Source organism: Stigmatopora argus, chromosome 10, assembly GCF_051989625.1.
Source record: "Stigmatopora argus isolate UIUO_Sarg chromosome 10, RoL_Sarg_1.0, whole genome shotgun sequence".
NCBI classification, from domain to species: domain Eukaryota; kingdom Metazoa; phylum Chordata; class Actinopteri; order Syngnathiformes; family Syngnathidae; genus Stigmatopora; species Stigmatopora argus.
This window is the reverse complement of record NC_135396.1, coordinates 7762467-7778474: the sequence shown is the minus strand read 5'-3', so window position 1 is coordinate 7778474 and position 16008 is coordinate 7762467. Positions and strand designations below refer to the sequence as shown.

The 16008-nt window shown below is 41.1% G+C and overlaps 1 protein-coding gene and 1 long non-coding RNA gene across 4 annotated transcripts in view; one reads left to right on the top strand and one right to left on the bottom strand.

The window, feature by feature from the left end:
- The window catches only part of schip1 (schwannomin interacting protein 1), a 168498-nt gene that overhangs the window by 118781 nt on the left and 33709 nt on the right, over positions 1-16008 (top strand). For 2 of the 3 annotated variants that reach the window (XM_077612362.1, XM_077612363.1), the window contains one exon: positions 2492-3265. In XM_077612362.1, coding sequence (XP_077468488.1) covers positions 2492-3265 — 774 coding nt within the window. Of the gene's footprint in view, positions 1-2491; positions 3266-15461; positions 15876-16008 lie in introns of those variants that run through there. The other variant, XM_077612365.1, reaches the window with a different exon arrangement.
- On the bottom strand, positions 12781-15472 carry LOC144084073 (uncharacterized). The gene is made up of 3 exons (XR_013303718.1): positions 15285-15472; positions 14855-15033; positions 12781-14578 (listed from the first exon to the last, which is right to left on the bottom strand). It is a non-coding gene; the product is annotated as an uncharacterized LOC144084073 (long non-coding RNA).

Below are 16008 nucleotides of genomic sequence, written 5' to 3'. Positions count from 1 at the left end.
CGGGTAGCACCCTAATAGGGATGCTGACTTGTGCGTTGGGTTTGATGACCACCTCAGTGAGGTTGATTTGAGATCTGCACAGTTTTTATTTTATAGCTCAATTATTCCTAGCTATAGCTGCAATACCTAAAATGTGGCCGCTCGTGCACTCTGGCTGTAAAATGCCAACTGCAGAGGGCACAAGTCCCTTGTAAAGCACATAATTCTACACGTACATCGGGGATCCTTGTGCCGTCTACATTGATGAAATGTTGCTTGGCTTTAATAGAAAGTATTTAATACGGAGTCATATTTGCTAGCAGAAGCTTTTTGTTGTCTAACTTTTATTCCCAAATGTTGCGACATCATTTATTCATGAGATCCCATATAGTAGTTCGTAAAAAAAAAAAACATGTTATTAAATAATCAAAAAAGCTAAGACTGTTAAATTTTGATTGACAAGTGTTTTTGACCAATTTAGTGCCAGTGCTAACGATAGTTGTCAAATCCATTTTAACTGGGAGGGCTGATAGTGCCGACCTCCCAGTAAATTTGACATCAATCATCGGCATTAGCAGCCAAACTGTAAATAGACCATTGCTAAATACTCGTAAAAGTAGTAACACAATCATGATGTTCATATACTATATTGTCACTCAATATTTATAGTAGAAGTAGTGGTATTACATCATACTGAAATGTGCTTCTCAAATAGTCTGTTAGAAATGCTTCAGGGTTTATGCTACAGAACAAACATTTCGAAGCAAAACTACAAGTTTTGCCTTCAATGTAGACAGGCACCTACTCAAAATGCTCTGAGCATCTGCCAGGTCCTGCCATAGAATTTTGGATTTCAAAAATATTATTTGTGATATCACCCCTGGAACCTTTCTGGCACAACTCACATATATATACATAACGTTTAGAACAACGCTGCATGATACCGAGAGTTTGAAACTAAGAGATGAAAGAACAACTGTCAGTATGTTTCCCTACCACTCAAAAACACAATGATATAATCTGTTTAATGAATACCTCCAGCCATTCTATCAAAACTCCTACCATAGTACATGTATTTCTAATGAAGTTCCTGGTAGGAGTAGATTTTCAGTCTTGCCTGGAAGGCTTGACGTAAACATGTTGGAAATGATGACTAACACTAGTATTTTTACTGTGCGTAGCCTTGCCAACAGACGGGTACTCTTACTAGAAGCAGTCATGGGCGGTTATATTCTGTCTCCATATATCATTTTACTTTTTAGGGCAACTGCTAATGTAGCTCTCTTTGAAAAGACGTTATAAATTTGTGACGGCGCTGAACAGAAATTTGGCACCTCCCTGACAGATGCGTTCAGGTCAGGTGAAGATCGGTGAAGGGTTGTAAACAGTGCGGACGTTTTCATTACCTGTGAACTAATCACTCGGCTTGTAATTGCAGAAGGGACGTGGGGGTAGATGAGAGTCAAGGTTACACTGCGGCGGCTCTGCAGTCAACAGACCGTGTTGGTGTGTTGTGAACATGTTATGACATGCGTGTCACTCACTCAAAGCCGTCGTAACATTGTTCCGTCCCTCTGGGCTGGTGTGTTTTTAGCATTTGGTTTCTGGGTGGCCATGCAGAGGTTAGGTAGCTCGCTATACGTGTTTATGTCTGGGCTGACTCCACAGCGTTCAGGGGAATGTTTATGAGAATCTGTGGTCCAAAAGGGGCTTTGGCTGCAAAATCATGAGGAGACAGGAAGTTCCTGCTGGAGAGGAAGTCGGAAGTATGAGGCTGCTGGTCGGAAACTGCCAAGCATACCTGACTATGGTCTACTTTTTTGTCCGCTTTTGTTCTTTGTCTTTCCGCTTTTGTACAGCCATCAGATCCCTAACATTTCCAGTTCAAGAACGTAGTTGAAACATTATAGCCCAAGAAACGACACAAAACAACTTGGGAGTGTGATAGTTTGTCTCATTAAGTACCTTGCACCACAAGATAGGGTCTTAGACAGCAAGTTTTAGAGTTAATAATTGGCAGACAGAGGTCCACGTCTTGAACACAGTCACTTACGAATCCAAAAGTACAGCCACAAAAAGAAACACTTGGATTTGAAACCTACCATAAAGCGAAAAAGCTGCTAAAGTCTTTAAAGTACTGATGAAACATAGGGACCAATGGCATGCGTGATAAGACCTTTCTCAGCCAATCAACTCATTTAAGAGACGAAAAGGTTTTCAACAAACATCCACTCTCCAAATCTGAAGCGAGTTGTTAGAATGTCTTGAATCTTTGTTTAATTTTGTGTTGTTTGACATTGATAAAATTCCTTCTCATTTTTATTTTTGGACTGTCCTATTCATTACAACGAAACGTGAAGATACAACAATTAGTTTGAAATGTTTTTCCAAACCTCCAAGATTTTAGTTGAATGCCCCTAGCTTAGTTTGTTGATGAACAGACCATGTCTCAGTGTTTCTGTTTTTATGCTTCCTTGTCTAACGACATTGGACTTTTCTTGCATCTCTACAGGATTACCGGGAAGATGGCATGGACCTGGGGAGCGATGCGTCCAGCCGCTCAAGCTCAGAGTCCAACTCCAATAAAGTCACGCCCTGCTCCCCTTCTCCTGACCTGGCCACGCTGGATGACTACAAATCATCCCCTTCTCTGGACCTCGTCACGCTCGAGGACTATGAGGAGGACGAGGACTACCAAGAGTACAAGAAGAAGGTGATGGAGGAGTGGGAGAGCGAATACGGAGATGACTGCAGCTCTCCACCGGCTCCTGGTCAGGAGGAAGTCGTAGGTGGCGTCGTAGAGCCCGATGAGGTTAGCGAGGCCTACAGGAAGAGCAGCTGTAGCCTCGCCGATGAATTGCAGGATGTAAAGACTGTTCCGCCACTCCCGGCCCCCACAGTACGCACCACCACCAACGGTGGAGTCCCCGAGGAACTTAAACAAAATGGGAATCTGATTTTCCCCCGCAGTAACCCGCGCCACTCCTCTGTTACACCACAGAAAGAACTTACGGGGACTCCCAAGCCGAGGAACCAGAGTTTCAGTCAAGGCCGGGGGAGCCGTAGCACCGGCGGGGGCGGCGGAGGTGGAGGAGGCAGCGGTGTCGGGACTGTGGGACGCATGGGGGGCTACAGAGAAGAGGAAGGTCTAGAAGAAGAAACTCTGCCCACCATGGACTGGGCGGCCCTGGAGAGGCACCTGGCAGGGCTACAGTGCCGAGAACAGGAGAACCAGAATCTCAATTACAACCAGAACCACAACATAGGCAAGACCAGCTACACCTCGGTGAGTCATTGTTCTCTCTTTACTTCTCTGCTTCTCTTGTGTATGTCAAAGGCTTTTTTCCACACACACGCTTTTCCTCAGTGTTCCCAAGCTCTGGTGGGCTGCTCTAATCCAGCACTTATCTGTGTCAGATGGACTCGAGATACACAAGGTTAGGTTATCCGAAGTGAAGAACAGGGATTAGTGAGCTAATGTAGCGCTAAGCTATGTTGACCTGGCTATTAACCTGGCCGTCATGGAAGTTGGGGATGCACAGCTGGAGGGAAGGGAAGGCTGCTCTAGGCAGTGGGAAGGAAGGATGTGACTCAATAGTGTCTGTCACAGGAAATACACATACCCGGCCGGACATAGTGATGCGAAGGACTTTGCCTTTGCATGACTGATCTCGCGTTAATGTTTGTATATGCACACATTTTTACCTTCAGAAATCACCATGAAGCGGTGCCCGATTAGACTTTACATTGCTCCATAACTTTAACCATTCTTATCTCAATTTTTTGCCTTAATGAAATAAATGGAAATGCCACTAATCAACTAGAACTTTCCCAAAATGCACAAATATTTTACTTACTAAGTCTTTCCAATTCATTTTATCAGGGAAGCACTGTCAGTCTTCTATCGTTGGTAAAAGTGACGAATGAGTTACACAGAACATAAAGAATTCAACGTTTCCTACTTCATGATTCATTCTGTGACACTCCTTGCGGGTTGTAGGTCTTGTCCATCAGGGAATAGTATAATATAGTCATGCATACGCAAATAAACATGGCTTTCTACAAAATTAATCAGTGTGGAGAAGATAAAGAAGTCACTAAAAAATCAATAGACACAATAAACAATGCATCACATACGTAGTTGATTACAAAGGGTTTTTTTTTTCAATTTGCTTGTGATATAATCTACAAATGTGTGGATTTTGCACTGTGCAGGTTGAGGAGAAAGGGGATTTTTTTCCCTATACAATCAAATTTCAAGCATATCATGACCAATAATGTACCTTTTGTCCCAAAGAAGTAACAATGAAAGTGACACCACTTGATTTGACGTCATCAAATTGAGGCGTCAATGGTGCTGTGAATTTAAGTGTGAATGATCATTTGTCTCTCTCACATGTGGCCTGTTTGTGGCTGGTGGCCAGTAGATTGAGCCCTTGTTGCAGCTTTTACCAGTAGATGGTAGTGTTGCATTGGCATGTGGAAGTCGTGTTGGATGTATTTTCATTCTTATATCACTTGGTTTCAATCCCAAACTTCAACAGATTTGTTATTTTGCATACCTCAAAGGGCACTCACTTGACTTTTGAGGAAAAAATGAGAGGAAATTGAAGAGACCTTGCATTCAGTTGGAAAAAAGTAGTGTTTAATAGGCACATTTGAGAAATCCGGCCGGTACTCCTTTTCCTCTGCCTTTTATTCCGTGCATACGAACAATGGCTGCAGGAGCTACTGCCATTCTAAGTGCATTGTGATCCCGGAGACCCCCACCAGTCCACCACCCCACCCTCTTGTCTCCCTAAGGCATGTCAAGAATGCAGTGGGAGATGTGAGGAGGGGCGATAAGAGAGAGGAAAGAGAGCGGAAAGGACAGGATATCTTAAGGTTGAAGCCCTTCTTAGCCACGTGGCGCTGGTGAACCTGCTGTCCTGTATATGAACCTGGTCTATGCTTTCATTTTCAGTGGTGCTGGTGATCGGCTGTATTCCAGGGGTTTGCAAATTTGCTTTAAAATCATATTAAACTAAATCTGTACTAGGACTGAGGCACCAATAACACAAAGAATTACACTTTTATGCAAATTAAATGTGTAAATGTTAGAGAGCGTATTTTCCAGAGTAAACGTCACACATTTTTTCATAGTTTGGCTAGGTCTGTCTTTTATTTTTTTTCCGTTCTGACCTCGAACAACTTATGTTATGTTGTGTTTTTAGGCCATAATTAACCCCCAAACAGTTTATATGTTACATGAATTGTCACAGCTGTTCGCTAAATCAATCCTTTTTTGTTTAAAACAAAGACTCCAAACCTAAAGTCTAGTGAACCTCTTTTTTTGGCTTTTGTGACACTTTAAAGGAGATATTCTGACTTTCAATGCCATGATAACTGGTGGCAAATATTGGGCATGTGATGAAACTTGTATTGTGGAACATTAGGACATTTTCCGAGACCCAAACAACTAGTTTACCCTCAAGGTCAAGTGACTTATTATATGGCATGTGAACTTGACCATAAACAGCATTATGGCAGATTTTTAGAAAAGCTATACAGACACTCCTCAACTTACGAACGCAATTGGTTCCGAGCGATTGTTCATAAGTTGAATTTGTTTGTAAGTTGATTTAGTGCTATATTTTGTATTATAATTTATGTTTAAGGCCTATATAAGTATATTGAAGGTTTATATAAGTGCATTTGTATGTTTAAGGCTTGTATAAGTAACACGCATTGGTTTGTACTGAAAAAAAAACATTTAATAAAATGGAGAGAATATGTACAGTACTGTAGAGAGAGAGATAGATTTATGTATTAGAAACTGGCCAAAAGAAGCGACCTAATGACGATTGTACAGTTTTCTTCTTTTTTTCATCATAAATGATGCAGTAGCACTGTATGGCATCATTCAATTGATTTGCAAACTTTGTGCAACGTTCAATATTTGGGTCCTGCTGCTCGATCTTTCTGTTTATAAATGGTACTGAATGTGCAACGCTCACCACTTTCTGACGCGCATCAAGCTTCGTTATTATTGCCACTCGTTTCAAATGAAATGGCTTGCCTCTTCCTTGCAACTCCCTCAATAGAAGCCTTTAGCTTTTTACCAACCATATTCAATATTGGATGCATGAGATATTTAATGATACAAATGAAAAAGGTTCTTTGCACACTGGAGATACATTCACGCACTTCCGCATTGCAACGAAGAAGGTAGATGCTGGGTGAGCTGAGCTCTCACAGCGCCAGGCGTCGGTATTAGCGGCGGAAAGAAGTACTACTCCGAAAAAGACGCGAAATACAAAATTGGACTTGCGAACATTTTTGGACTTAAACGCAATTTGCAGACATGTTCGTATGTACCGTTGTTCGTAAGTTGAATGTTCGTAAGTAGGGGAGCGTCTGTACTATACCAGATGATTTATGGATGTCTTAATCCTCAAACTGGCAGGATTTAGCAGTGACCCAGAAGGGAAGACGTGGGGGCTGCTTTTAAAATGTTATTAAATATTTATTGACACCCCGGCTGGTCGGATATGGCGGCTAGACGATGAGTGTGCAAGATGTCGCTTGGGTGTCTGGCCAGCCGTCTTCACATTTCAGTAGAACTTCATAAGTATACGACATACAGTATTGTCACTGTTTGGACGGGTGGGATATTTCATTCCATCCACTTTGCATGAATGAAGTTAAATAGTGGTTATTGGTGCAGGTGTGTTTATCTTGGGTGGGGTTTTAACTGCTCTAATCTCAGGATCTGCCTTTAGTCTGTGACTGCGGGGTCAGAAGAGCGATCAGCTGACCTCTTTTTGTCAGTTGTTTCTAATTAACTCGGGAGGCACGTGGCAGAGAGCAGCCCGCCGGGACCTGAACCCCTAACCCGCCATTAAGCCCGGCATTGTGCAAAAATAAACAGTAATATTGTTTTTTTCCGAGACTGCCACGAGGTAATTGGGAAGAGGCGAGTTCATGTTCTTGATCTCTTGGTTTACCTGCTTGCCTTTAACGGGGAATCAAGAAAATCTCCACGCCCTCTGGCTATTTTTTTTCCTCCATGTTGGAGCACACATACCCAGTCCCCCGCATTAGTATTTAAAAAGAACTGCAGTTTTAGATAAGGCATATGCTAAGACTTGTAATACCACTCCTACCTTCATAAATAGGACATTTCTCTTTGTAAATTTGGTATGCAATTGAGATGTGTTTTAGGTATCCATCCACCTTATTTGACCACCAGTTTGTATTGAATGTAATGTGAGCAAAATAAAATCAGATTTTAAAGTAATTCCCTACTATTGACGAAAATAGACGTCCAAGCCATTTAAATTACTGACTAGCCCTCAAAGTTCAAAGTAAAGCAGCATAAGAAATGAGTCATGCTAATACTTAAAAAGTCGTTATTGGCAATGAATGAGTTCATTTCGATCAAACGTTTTGAAAGTCAGAAGCACAATAATTATTAGTTAACACGTCTGCTTCATATTTGTAAGGTTTAGATTAGCACGGAATGTGTGGTATTTGCTTGTGTATGTTTTCTCCGAGTATGAAGGCTTCCTTCCATTCTCCAGAAACAAGCATGTTCATTGAAGGCATCAAATTGTTCAGAACTAAAAGCGTGAATGAGTGATTGTATGCGCCTTACAATTGGGTGGTAACGGATCCTGGGTGTCATCTACGATTGGCTCCATTTTAGTGCTGTAGAACACAAATAAATGGACGGTTTAAGTAAAGGATTATACAAGTGATAACGATACATGTATTTGAGGCCATACAATTTGATCATAGCTGCAATGGGGATGATTATTTAACATTCTCCATATGAGTAAATTTGTCTGCTGCATTAGAAGGCTCTAAATGAGTGCCTATTCCCATCTAGAGTTGAATGATGTTTTTTTTGTATAGCGTTGTCCACTACCTTTTGGAAGGATCTTATTCCGGATGACTGAGCAAGTTGCCAAGCATTGAGTGAGAGGAAGATGGTATTCAAAAAAAAAGTAAAGGCTAAAGGGAAAACAAAGTAAAGTACAAAAAAGCATACAGGGAGCTGAGAGACATAAGTCAGAGAGCCAGTAGTTTGAGAAACCAGTGATTATGTTGGAGCTCGCTTCTCTACAAAAATACCATAACAACCACTCTCAGTTCTCAAAATGACCCAGTAAAAAATGAGAGGTACTGGAAGGGGAATGAATGAAGAAATTTTATTTTGTGTCAGGGTTTCAAATACAATATGTTCAATATAAAGAGGAAGAAGGAGATGGGGTAGAGGGGTTTCAGACAGGTATGCAGAGTGACCCCTCAGGCTGTGGTGTCTGGTTCAACTATGCTGGCTATCCATTGCTTTTAATGTGTATGTGGATTTGTGGGTGTGTTCATGTGTGTGGGTGCCACCGGGTGAAACACGCCCGACCCTCCAGCTCGCATACACTTGCACCGCCTTTTCCTCCGCGTTAAACTGTCTTGCCTTAGTTCGTATACACATACAGTCTTGTACACACGCTCACCTTCTTATCTCAAAGGATATCTTTTTCTCTACAGCGTAGTCAACATTGTTGTAGGGATTTTTCCCCATTTTTGTCAGTGGAGTTTTTTTTACATCCAACTTTAACCTTGGATTCCTCACAGCCTGCTGGGCGCTTCACTCAGGTAAAGCACATGATGATATTTTGCTGTTATTGAACCAACAGAAAACAAATGGAAGGACATTTTGAAATGAAAATGTCTTGATGATCAGATGATTGAAATAGTCGTCGTTGGGCAAAAGTCTTCTGCAGATCATCCTAGCTTCAGGCCCCACATTCTTCTGTTATGACACGTTGTCTGTTGAGGTTGTGTGTACAAAGGTAACCATGTGTGCTGATATGTGGACAAAACGTAGAGCTTAGTCATCAAATTTGAACGCAATGTGTATTTCAGTGCCAAGCTATACAAGTAGCAAGTGATGCACCTATTTTGAATGTCTTTACTTAGAGCAGCATCCCTGATTTTTTACACACCAGAATTAAATGGTGGGATATGGTTGTTTAAGCTGGTGAACCAATAGACCAATAGAAGCCATGTGAAGTTGAAGGTACCAGTCACATGATGGCCAAGGTACACACGTTCAAAACAAGATGTGGATGGAATGGAAGATAAGATTTGATAATTCCACGGTTACTTTAGACATTTTAGAAGTTTTTTAGTTGAACATATGTGTGGATTTTGTAAGATTTTTTTAAGGATGAGAGAGTAGAAGGGAAGTAACAGAGCTGAACTACCTTAAATGGGTCAAATTAGTCCACTATTGTCAAAGTAAGCTGCATTATAGACCATCTCTGATTTGCTTTGTGTATGGTAAAACATGGTGGTCTTTATTATTGTTATAATGTCACACAACAACAAAATAACCTGATATTGAAAACTCTCTGGGTTGTGAAGTTTTACGTATAATGATGGGAGGAAGATATCATCTTATCTGCTGCCAAAGTTCATTTTTATATGCAGCTTGATAATCACATGTGGCAAGTGTGTTTAACATTAGGTGTAGAAGGGATGGCGACCATGGAGGTAAAGTTCTTTCACAATTAATCTGGGTGATAGTCACAAGAGGTTAGCAGTAACACACCCTGTGATTCATTCAGATGTGATTCACCGTTTTTATAAAAGTAATAGGTGGTAATAATTGTGTTGTCATTCTTCAAAACATTTTTTTACACAAATAAAAAATCTTCCAGGAGAAAGAGAAACTGTCCAATAAGCCACAAAAAAGTCACAAAAAGTTTCCTCCATTGATTAGAATTAATGAAGAGGCCATTTTTTTAAGTGATGGCCTCCATCTAGTGTTAAATCTGGGAAATGCAACAGGATGTAGGCTGAATTTAAGATTATTTTGTGGGCCATATTGAATGATATTTTCACATTTGGTTACAGGCCAATAAGAGCCAATAAGAACTAGCCATCGAGCCGCACGTGAACCATAGTTTGGATTTCCTCGGTCTAAGCGTTTCACATGTATTTTTATATTTTTGTTACTATTGACAAATTCACAATTTGTTTTGTATATGTTGTGGCTGATAACTTCAACACAGTCCCAGAATCACTTGCTATTGCTTATTAAATTAACCTATAAAGCTGTCATTGATCAAAATGGAAGAATACATGCTTCCCATCAAAGTCTGTGAAATACAAACTCAAAACTACGAATAATAATCCAATCATCACAAGAATATGATTCATTGACCAAATAGTGCAGGAATGGTAGTCTACCCCTTATTTTGCCCACAGCTGTTTTAGAGTGCACGCTTGAAAGCAGCCATTTGTAATTCCATTGGCCAGTTACAGTGTGTCCGTCACATGGCAATGACGTCACACTATTTACATTAGTTTTAGCACTCAAACATGAATTCAATGTGAACCCTCGCCTTATTCTGGCCTCTCTTTTTTTTCCCCAAACACTCGTGAGCAATGCTAATTGTTCTCTTCCTTAGTCTGTCAGGAATCATTAAAGCTTAATGTTTTCAGTCAGACAAAATGCAGCAGGAGGGCATTGGCTGCCCTCTTCATAGACCCCCCCATCCACCGCTGGTCCCATTGAAAAACACGATCAAAGAGGGGTGCCGGCTGTCAGTGTCCGGGTGCACTTTGGAGGAAATGAGGATTTATTCGTAGCAGTGGGGAGGCAGTCTCTTTGACACAAGTCTATACATACTACACGGTCCCCATTGAGTGTAGTTTCATACACAAAACACACAGGTCAGCTCGGTAATTGGCGGACTGAGTTTATTGCGTCAACAACTCAAGTCTTGAAATGATTCATGAAACATTCAATGGACCTGTGTTTGAACCGTGTCTACATAAATGTTCATTTGGGTTGTGCTTCAACTGGAAACTAGTCCTCTGTGCATTTAATTATAGTTTGGGTCTGTGAGGCAGAGGAGTGTGCTTTTAAATGTTGCCTGTTTATCACAGTCTAAGAATATAACAAACTCATGTTTAAAAACACGCACTCAGATACAGAGCACACATGCAAAGTCTAGGATCAAAAGGGAGATATTTTGGTCTCAATGTTGTTCTGTGGGGTTGTGCTTATGTTTGTGTATGTGTGTGTATAGGGGTGTGTACTCTAGCATGCTGAGCGCTTCATCTGTTGCCGGTGAGAGGAACACTTTTATCTCATCGATTGCCCACAGCACAGTCAAGCATATTTATTACTTCAATTTGAATAATGAAGATGCTATTCATTTTTAACGAGGTTTTCTGCTTTTATTTCTTAATTTTCTGCATCTTGGCAATTTAAACATATTTGATTTGGTTTGTTTTTAGGTTTAAATTGATTCATAATTAAAACTTTTGGATTCTGGATGGATGAACAGAATGGCGTACAGCACACATTATGACAGTTTAAATTACAGATATTTTTTTAATTCACAAATTTTCATGTGTCGTAATCCCCTGCAGCTTTGTGGTACACTATATTCAATATTATTTGCTGAAAAAACGTACCTAGTCGCAGTTTGTGCTCTTTTGGAAAATATCCACAAGATGGTTCCAAAGATTTTTGGGAACAAAAAATAAATAGTATAGTTGGTCCATAAAATGTGTGTGTCAGGAGAGGCTAAGTGGTTTGATGCAGATTAATCGAGTTTGGAATGTGATTACAGGCGTTTGAGATCATACATTGAAATATATTATGGGTAAAACATTGTAAAATATTTTTTTAAGCTTTGGCGCTGTAAACCATTTGCATTTTTTTGTCTTCTCACTGGAGAGTCCTTCACTGCCTATCTCCTCTTACCACTCTGGGATTTTCTACTGCATTTTTTTGGATAGTTGTAAGGAAGGAATCGTAGCATCACTGTGTTTTATGTTATCTTTGGCATGGTTAGGCTTCAAGTTGCTATGGACTCTTCCTTCATGAATTCTAATTTCTAATTGCTAAGTGTAATTGCTTGCCTGTCGGTCTTTAACCCAGTTGGTAGTCACATGTTGGGACACATCAAAATGTGAAGTATTACTACAGCCTGGTGGTCACAGCATGCTCGGTATTTCCACGACCAACCGCAGGCCTCATTAGCGCAACTCTGGTGAACGAACACGACATCCCCACACACACACACTCTCTTTCTCCCTGTCAGAGCGAGCTCATTACCGCCAAATTCTCGCCCTCACACTGAGCCAACCTGCTTCACTATGCAGTGTTTTTGCACGGGCGCGAAATGTCAGCGCACTAAAAGCATCTGGGCTGCCGTCTCCCCTGCTGCGAGGCATGGCAAGGCCACGAGTCATAAGGGAAGGGCGGCAGCTTTGGATTGGAGTAATGAAAAGGAAGCACGTGTAGTTACAGCCAACTGCCATCCGGAGGAGGGAAGGGAACAATTTGCAAAAGAGCGGACAAGCTACTCTTCATTAAGAGGAGATGGGATGCTGAGACACAACACTTAGATTTGCAAATTGTTGAGGCCGGATGGTTATTTTGTTTACGATGTCTTTTCATTTCAAATCCCACTATCATGGGTTTTTACACACTGGCTAAATAACAGTATCTTGTCAAAGAGTATTTAAAATGCAAATTATTAAAAATAGGCTATGTCGGGAGTGTTTGGAGCTATTTCCTACCTAACACACGTTGTTTTGTACGCAACACAAATCAGGAATTAAATTAAAAATTTATTTGTAAAAAATAAATAAAAATGAACTAAAACACTGGCCGGCACAGCATTGAAATTAAACGGATGAGAGAGCAACGTGGAAAAAAATCCTACCTTCGCCAACATCACTTTCACTAACTCCTGGCCCAAAAACAGTGTTTTGCACTGCATTGCTTTATTTAAAAAAAATAAGGCGTCTTTGTAACATTTTGGTATTATTCAGTATCTATTTATTTCTTTGAGAAATACTCCCTTAAGGTTTATACATGCAAACAAAAGTGTGCTATATATAGAAAGCTAAAATAAAAAATCCAGAAGCCAAAGCACCCAGAAGAACACTGACCTCCACCAAGGCCAGTGAATTTTAACCATCTCCATTTTCTCTACTGTTCCACTTCAGTATGTGTGGGTGGCAGGAATATGCAATAGAAAGTGACTGCTGTATTTAGTTTGAGCTGATGCCGATGTTAGCGGACAATAATGGGCTGTGGATCCACAACATTATCCCCAAAAGGGGAAAAGATTAGGAAATCTTTGAGTAATCTTGCTGACTAAATAAATGATAATGAGAAAGATCCTTCAGCTGAAAATAATTAGCTTTTTCCTGGCTTGCTACACATCAACAAACCAATCCTCAGTTTATCATGTGAAATACCTGATTTCAAAATATGGCAAACCATACGCCGTTGAACGAAAACTCATGAAACCGTCGGCATTGAATTCCTCTCGCAGTCACATTTGAGCTCTTTCCGCACCCTACTAGCACATTGCTTGTCACTCCGAAATCATTTCCTCCTGATTAAGTATTCATCATTTCTCTTCACGTCTATAAATACGCCCACACTGTTAGGGTTAAATACACATTGCCTGGCATGCACACGTATGTGAGTTGTGTTGACGTGTGAAGAGAGGAGGCACTCGACAATGTGGCGCTCCCTCTCAGCATGAACGGTGCACTTAAAAGTGAGCGCCTGACTCCACGCATGCATAATTCAGATTCAACATTACAGGCGGCATAGAGCTATGTTTTTTGTTCTCATGTAACCGTGTTCAACTGGCCTTCAATCTCGATTTTTAACTGCCCATCGATGATTTTAACTGCATGGGACCCCAAAATGTGGTCTCCGTTCAAAAATGTTGTTTTAAGATTGGTGCCCATTTATTTCAGATTGCTTTGTTGATAATGAATAGATTCTGTGGTTTTTTTTTCCCCATCTGTATTCGGAATCAGATTGTAACCTTGGAAACCATTTGAAGGGAAGCAGGGGTAACTTGGGGCACAGTGCTGCCATGGTAAATATTGTGTTCCTAAATCTAGGCCTGGATCAATCGGTGGGTGAATTTGTATTCATGTAGTTTCTCATCAACTACACTAAATTGAAAATTGTACTTCACGGAATAACAGTCTGGGGGTACCGCAGGGATCAGTGCTAGGTCCACTGCTGTTTTGTCTTTTCATAAATGATCTGCCAAGCTGTTGTCCTTCAGCTGTCACTTGCCAAATGTATGCCGATGATGCTGTTCTATATGTCCATGTGAAAGATTTAAAGAAAAACCATGCTGGTTTCTCATTTAAAATATGAGACAGTCTGTGATCATGTGTTTGGAAATGGTTCTAGTTGTTTTGATTCATGGTTCACTTTGTCACCTTCTTCTTATACAGTCTTTCCCACAAAGCGTTCCACCTCATTTAACGCATTGACTCTAAACTCTGTGTAAACTACCCAGTGTGTTTTCATTCAGTCATTGCAAGAAAAATAACTTTGGCACAGGTCAATGTCCCACACAGATAATTGCGTTCAGATGGCGTGACGAGACGCAGCAGGGGGGTCAAACCGTATTGGCTAGTATTCTGACCGTGAGATGCAACGATCCGAGCGGTGGCCGCATTGATTCGCATCCAAGCCATTAATCCAAAGAGCGGTCCTGTCAGGAAGCGTGGCATCACCCGCTACGCATCAATATGAAGATGGAGATCTCGCCTGTGAGATGGCGCAAGGGAACAAAAACCAGAAATAGCAATTGAATTGATGGATTAGTTCATTTCATTCGCAAAATAATTCATATCTGATTGCGGTGAGGCAAATTTCAAAATGAAATGTCTTCTGTGAAACTAGATTTGATATAATACTCTCATGTCGTCTTAATTAAAGCATAAATGATAATAAATGGTTTTATTGCAGTATTTACAGTATATTTATCTCTCGCCGAGATCAGGCAAGATCAACCAGGCGATATACAGTAGGACTCGCGTTTACCTTCTACGGAGATGTTATGGTAGAGAATGAGGAGGTGCAGAGAGGATTATGGGAGTCGACTGGCCTGCGTGTGGATTATGGGGAGGCCATCTGCCGCCGCTGAGATTATAATCCCACAGAGGCATGCAGCGACTGAGTATTTTTGCAGGATTCCATTTCTGTTGTCATGGTTGTGCGCTCTGAAAATAAGGAAACATGTCATTAACAAGAACGCTCAAACATAAACATGGTATAGAAAAAAAGATACAAATGTTTTTTGTCTCTAGTGGTGGTTTCTCGCAGTATGTGCTGAGTTTGTGGCTGCAAAATTGCTGGATTGCTACATACGTTGTGGATTAAATGGCATGAAACAGTGCCGATGTAGTAAATAAAGAGCCGATTGTATATTAATATTATCATTCTTTTGTAATGCTAACTGTAAAGAGCACACCTTAATTTTGCCGGGTGTTTAGAAAACTGAGGGTCACTGGTCATTTTGTCTGGCATGCAGCACTTTGAGCCCCCAACCTTGACCTCAGCCGCCCTCTTTTCTCTTAGCATACCTCCTTTCTCCATTCAAACTATGGAGCATTCAGCCCACTGGCTCCTCCCCATTTCCAGAGAGGCGACCGTGTGAGAGTGTGCATTGCTTTTCAGCGCTCCCCTCCTATTTTTTCTCTCTCTTGTTCCCACACCCCTCCTCTTGCCACTCGGTCCCCTCACGCTTTTGGCTTTTGAAAAGCAGAAGGAATCGTGAATCACCTTTTTTCTCTTCTCTTGGTGAAACCCATAAAACAGGCTGAGATACTCCACTGACAAGGCGAGAGGCAGTCGGGACAAGTCCAGATTTTTATTTGATTTTTATAGCCAGATTGAGATCTGGGGCGGGTTCCCGGCTTCTCTTTCCTGCTGGAATACCACTGCAGGACTGGGAACTCTTCTCCCGGTCCCGCTTGCAGTCAGTCCTCCTCTCCCAACTCAGTACCGGCGTAGCTCTAGGATGCAGTGAACGATGGTCCACCAGGAAAACTGCTCCTACAAGGTAGATGTCAGCTAGAATAGGAGTTTAAAAATGTCTTTAACTGTCACTTGCTCTTAGCTTTATTTGTTGACTTTGTCCTAATTTGTTATGATGTTGCAATGTATGAATGGGAAACACTTGGGCATCTTATCTG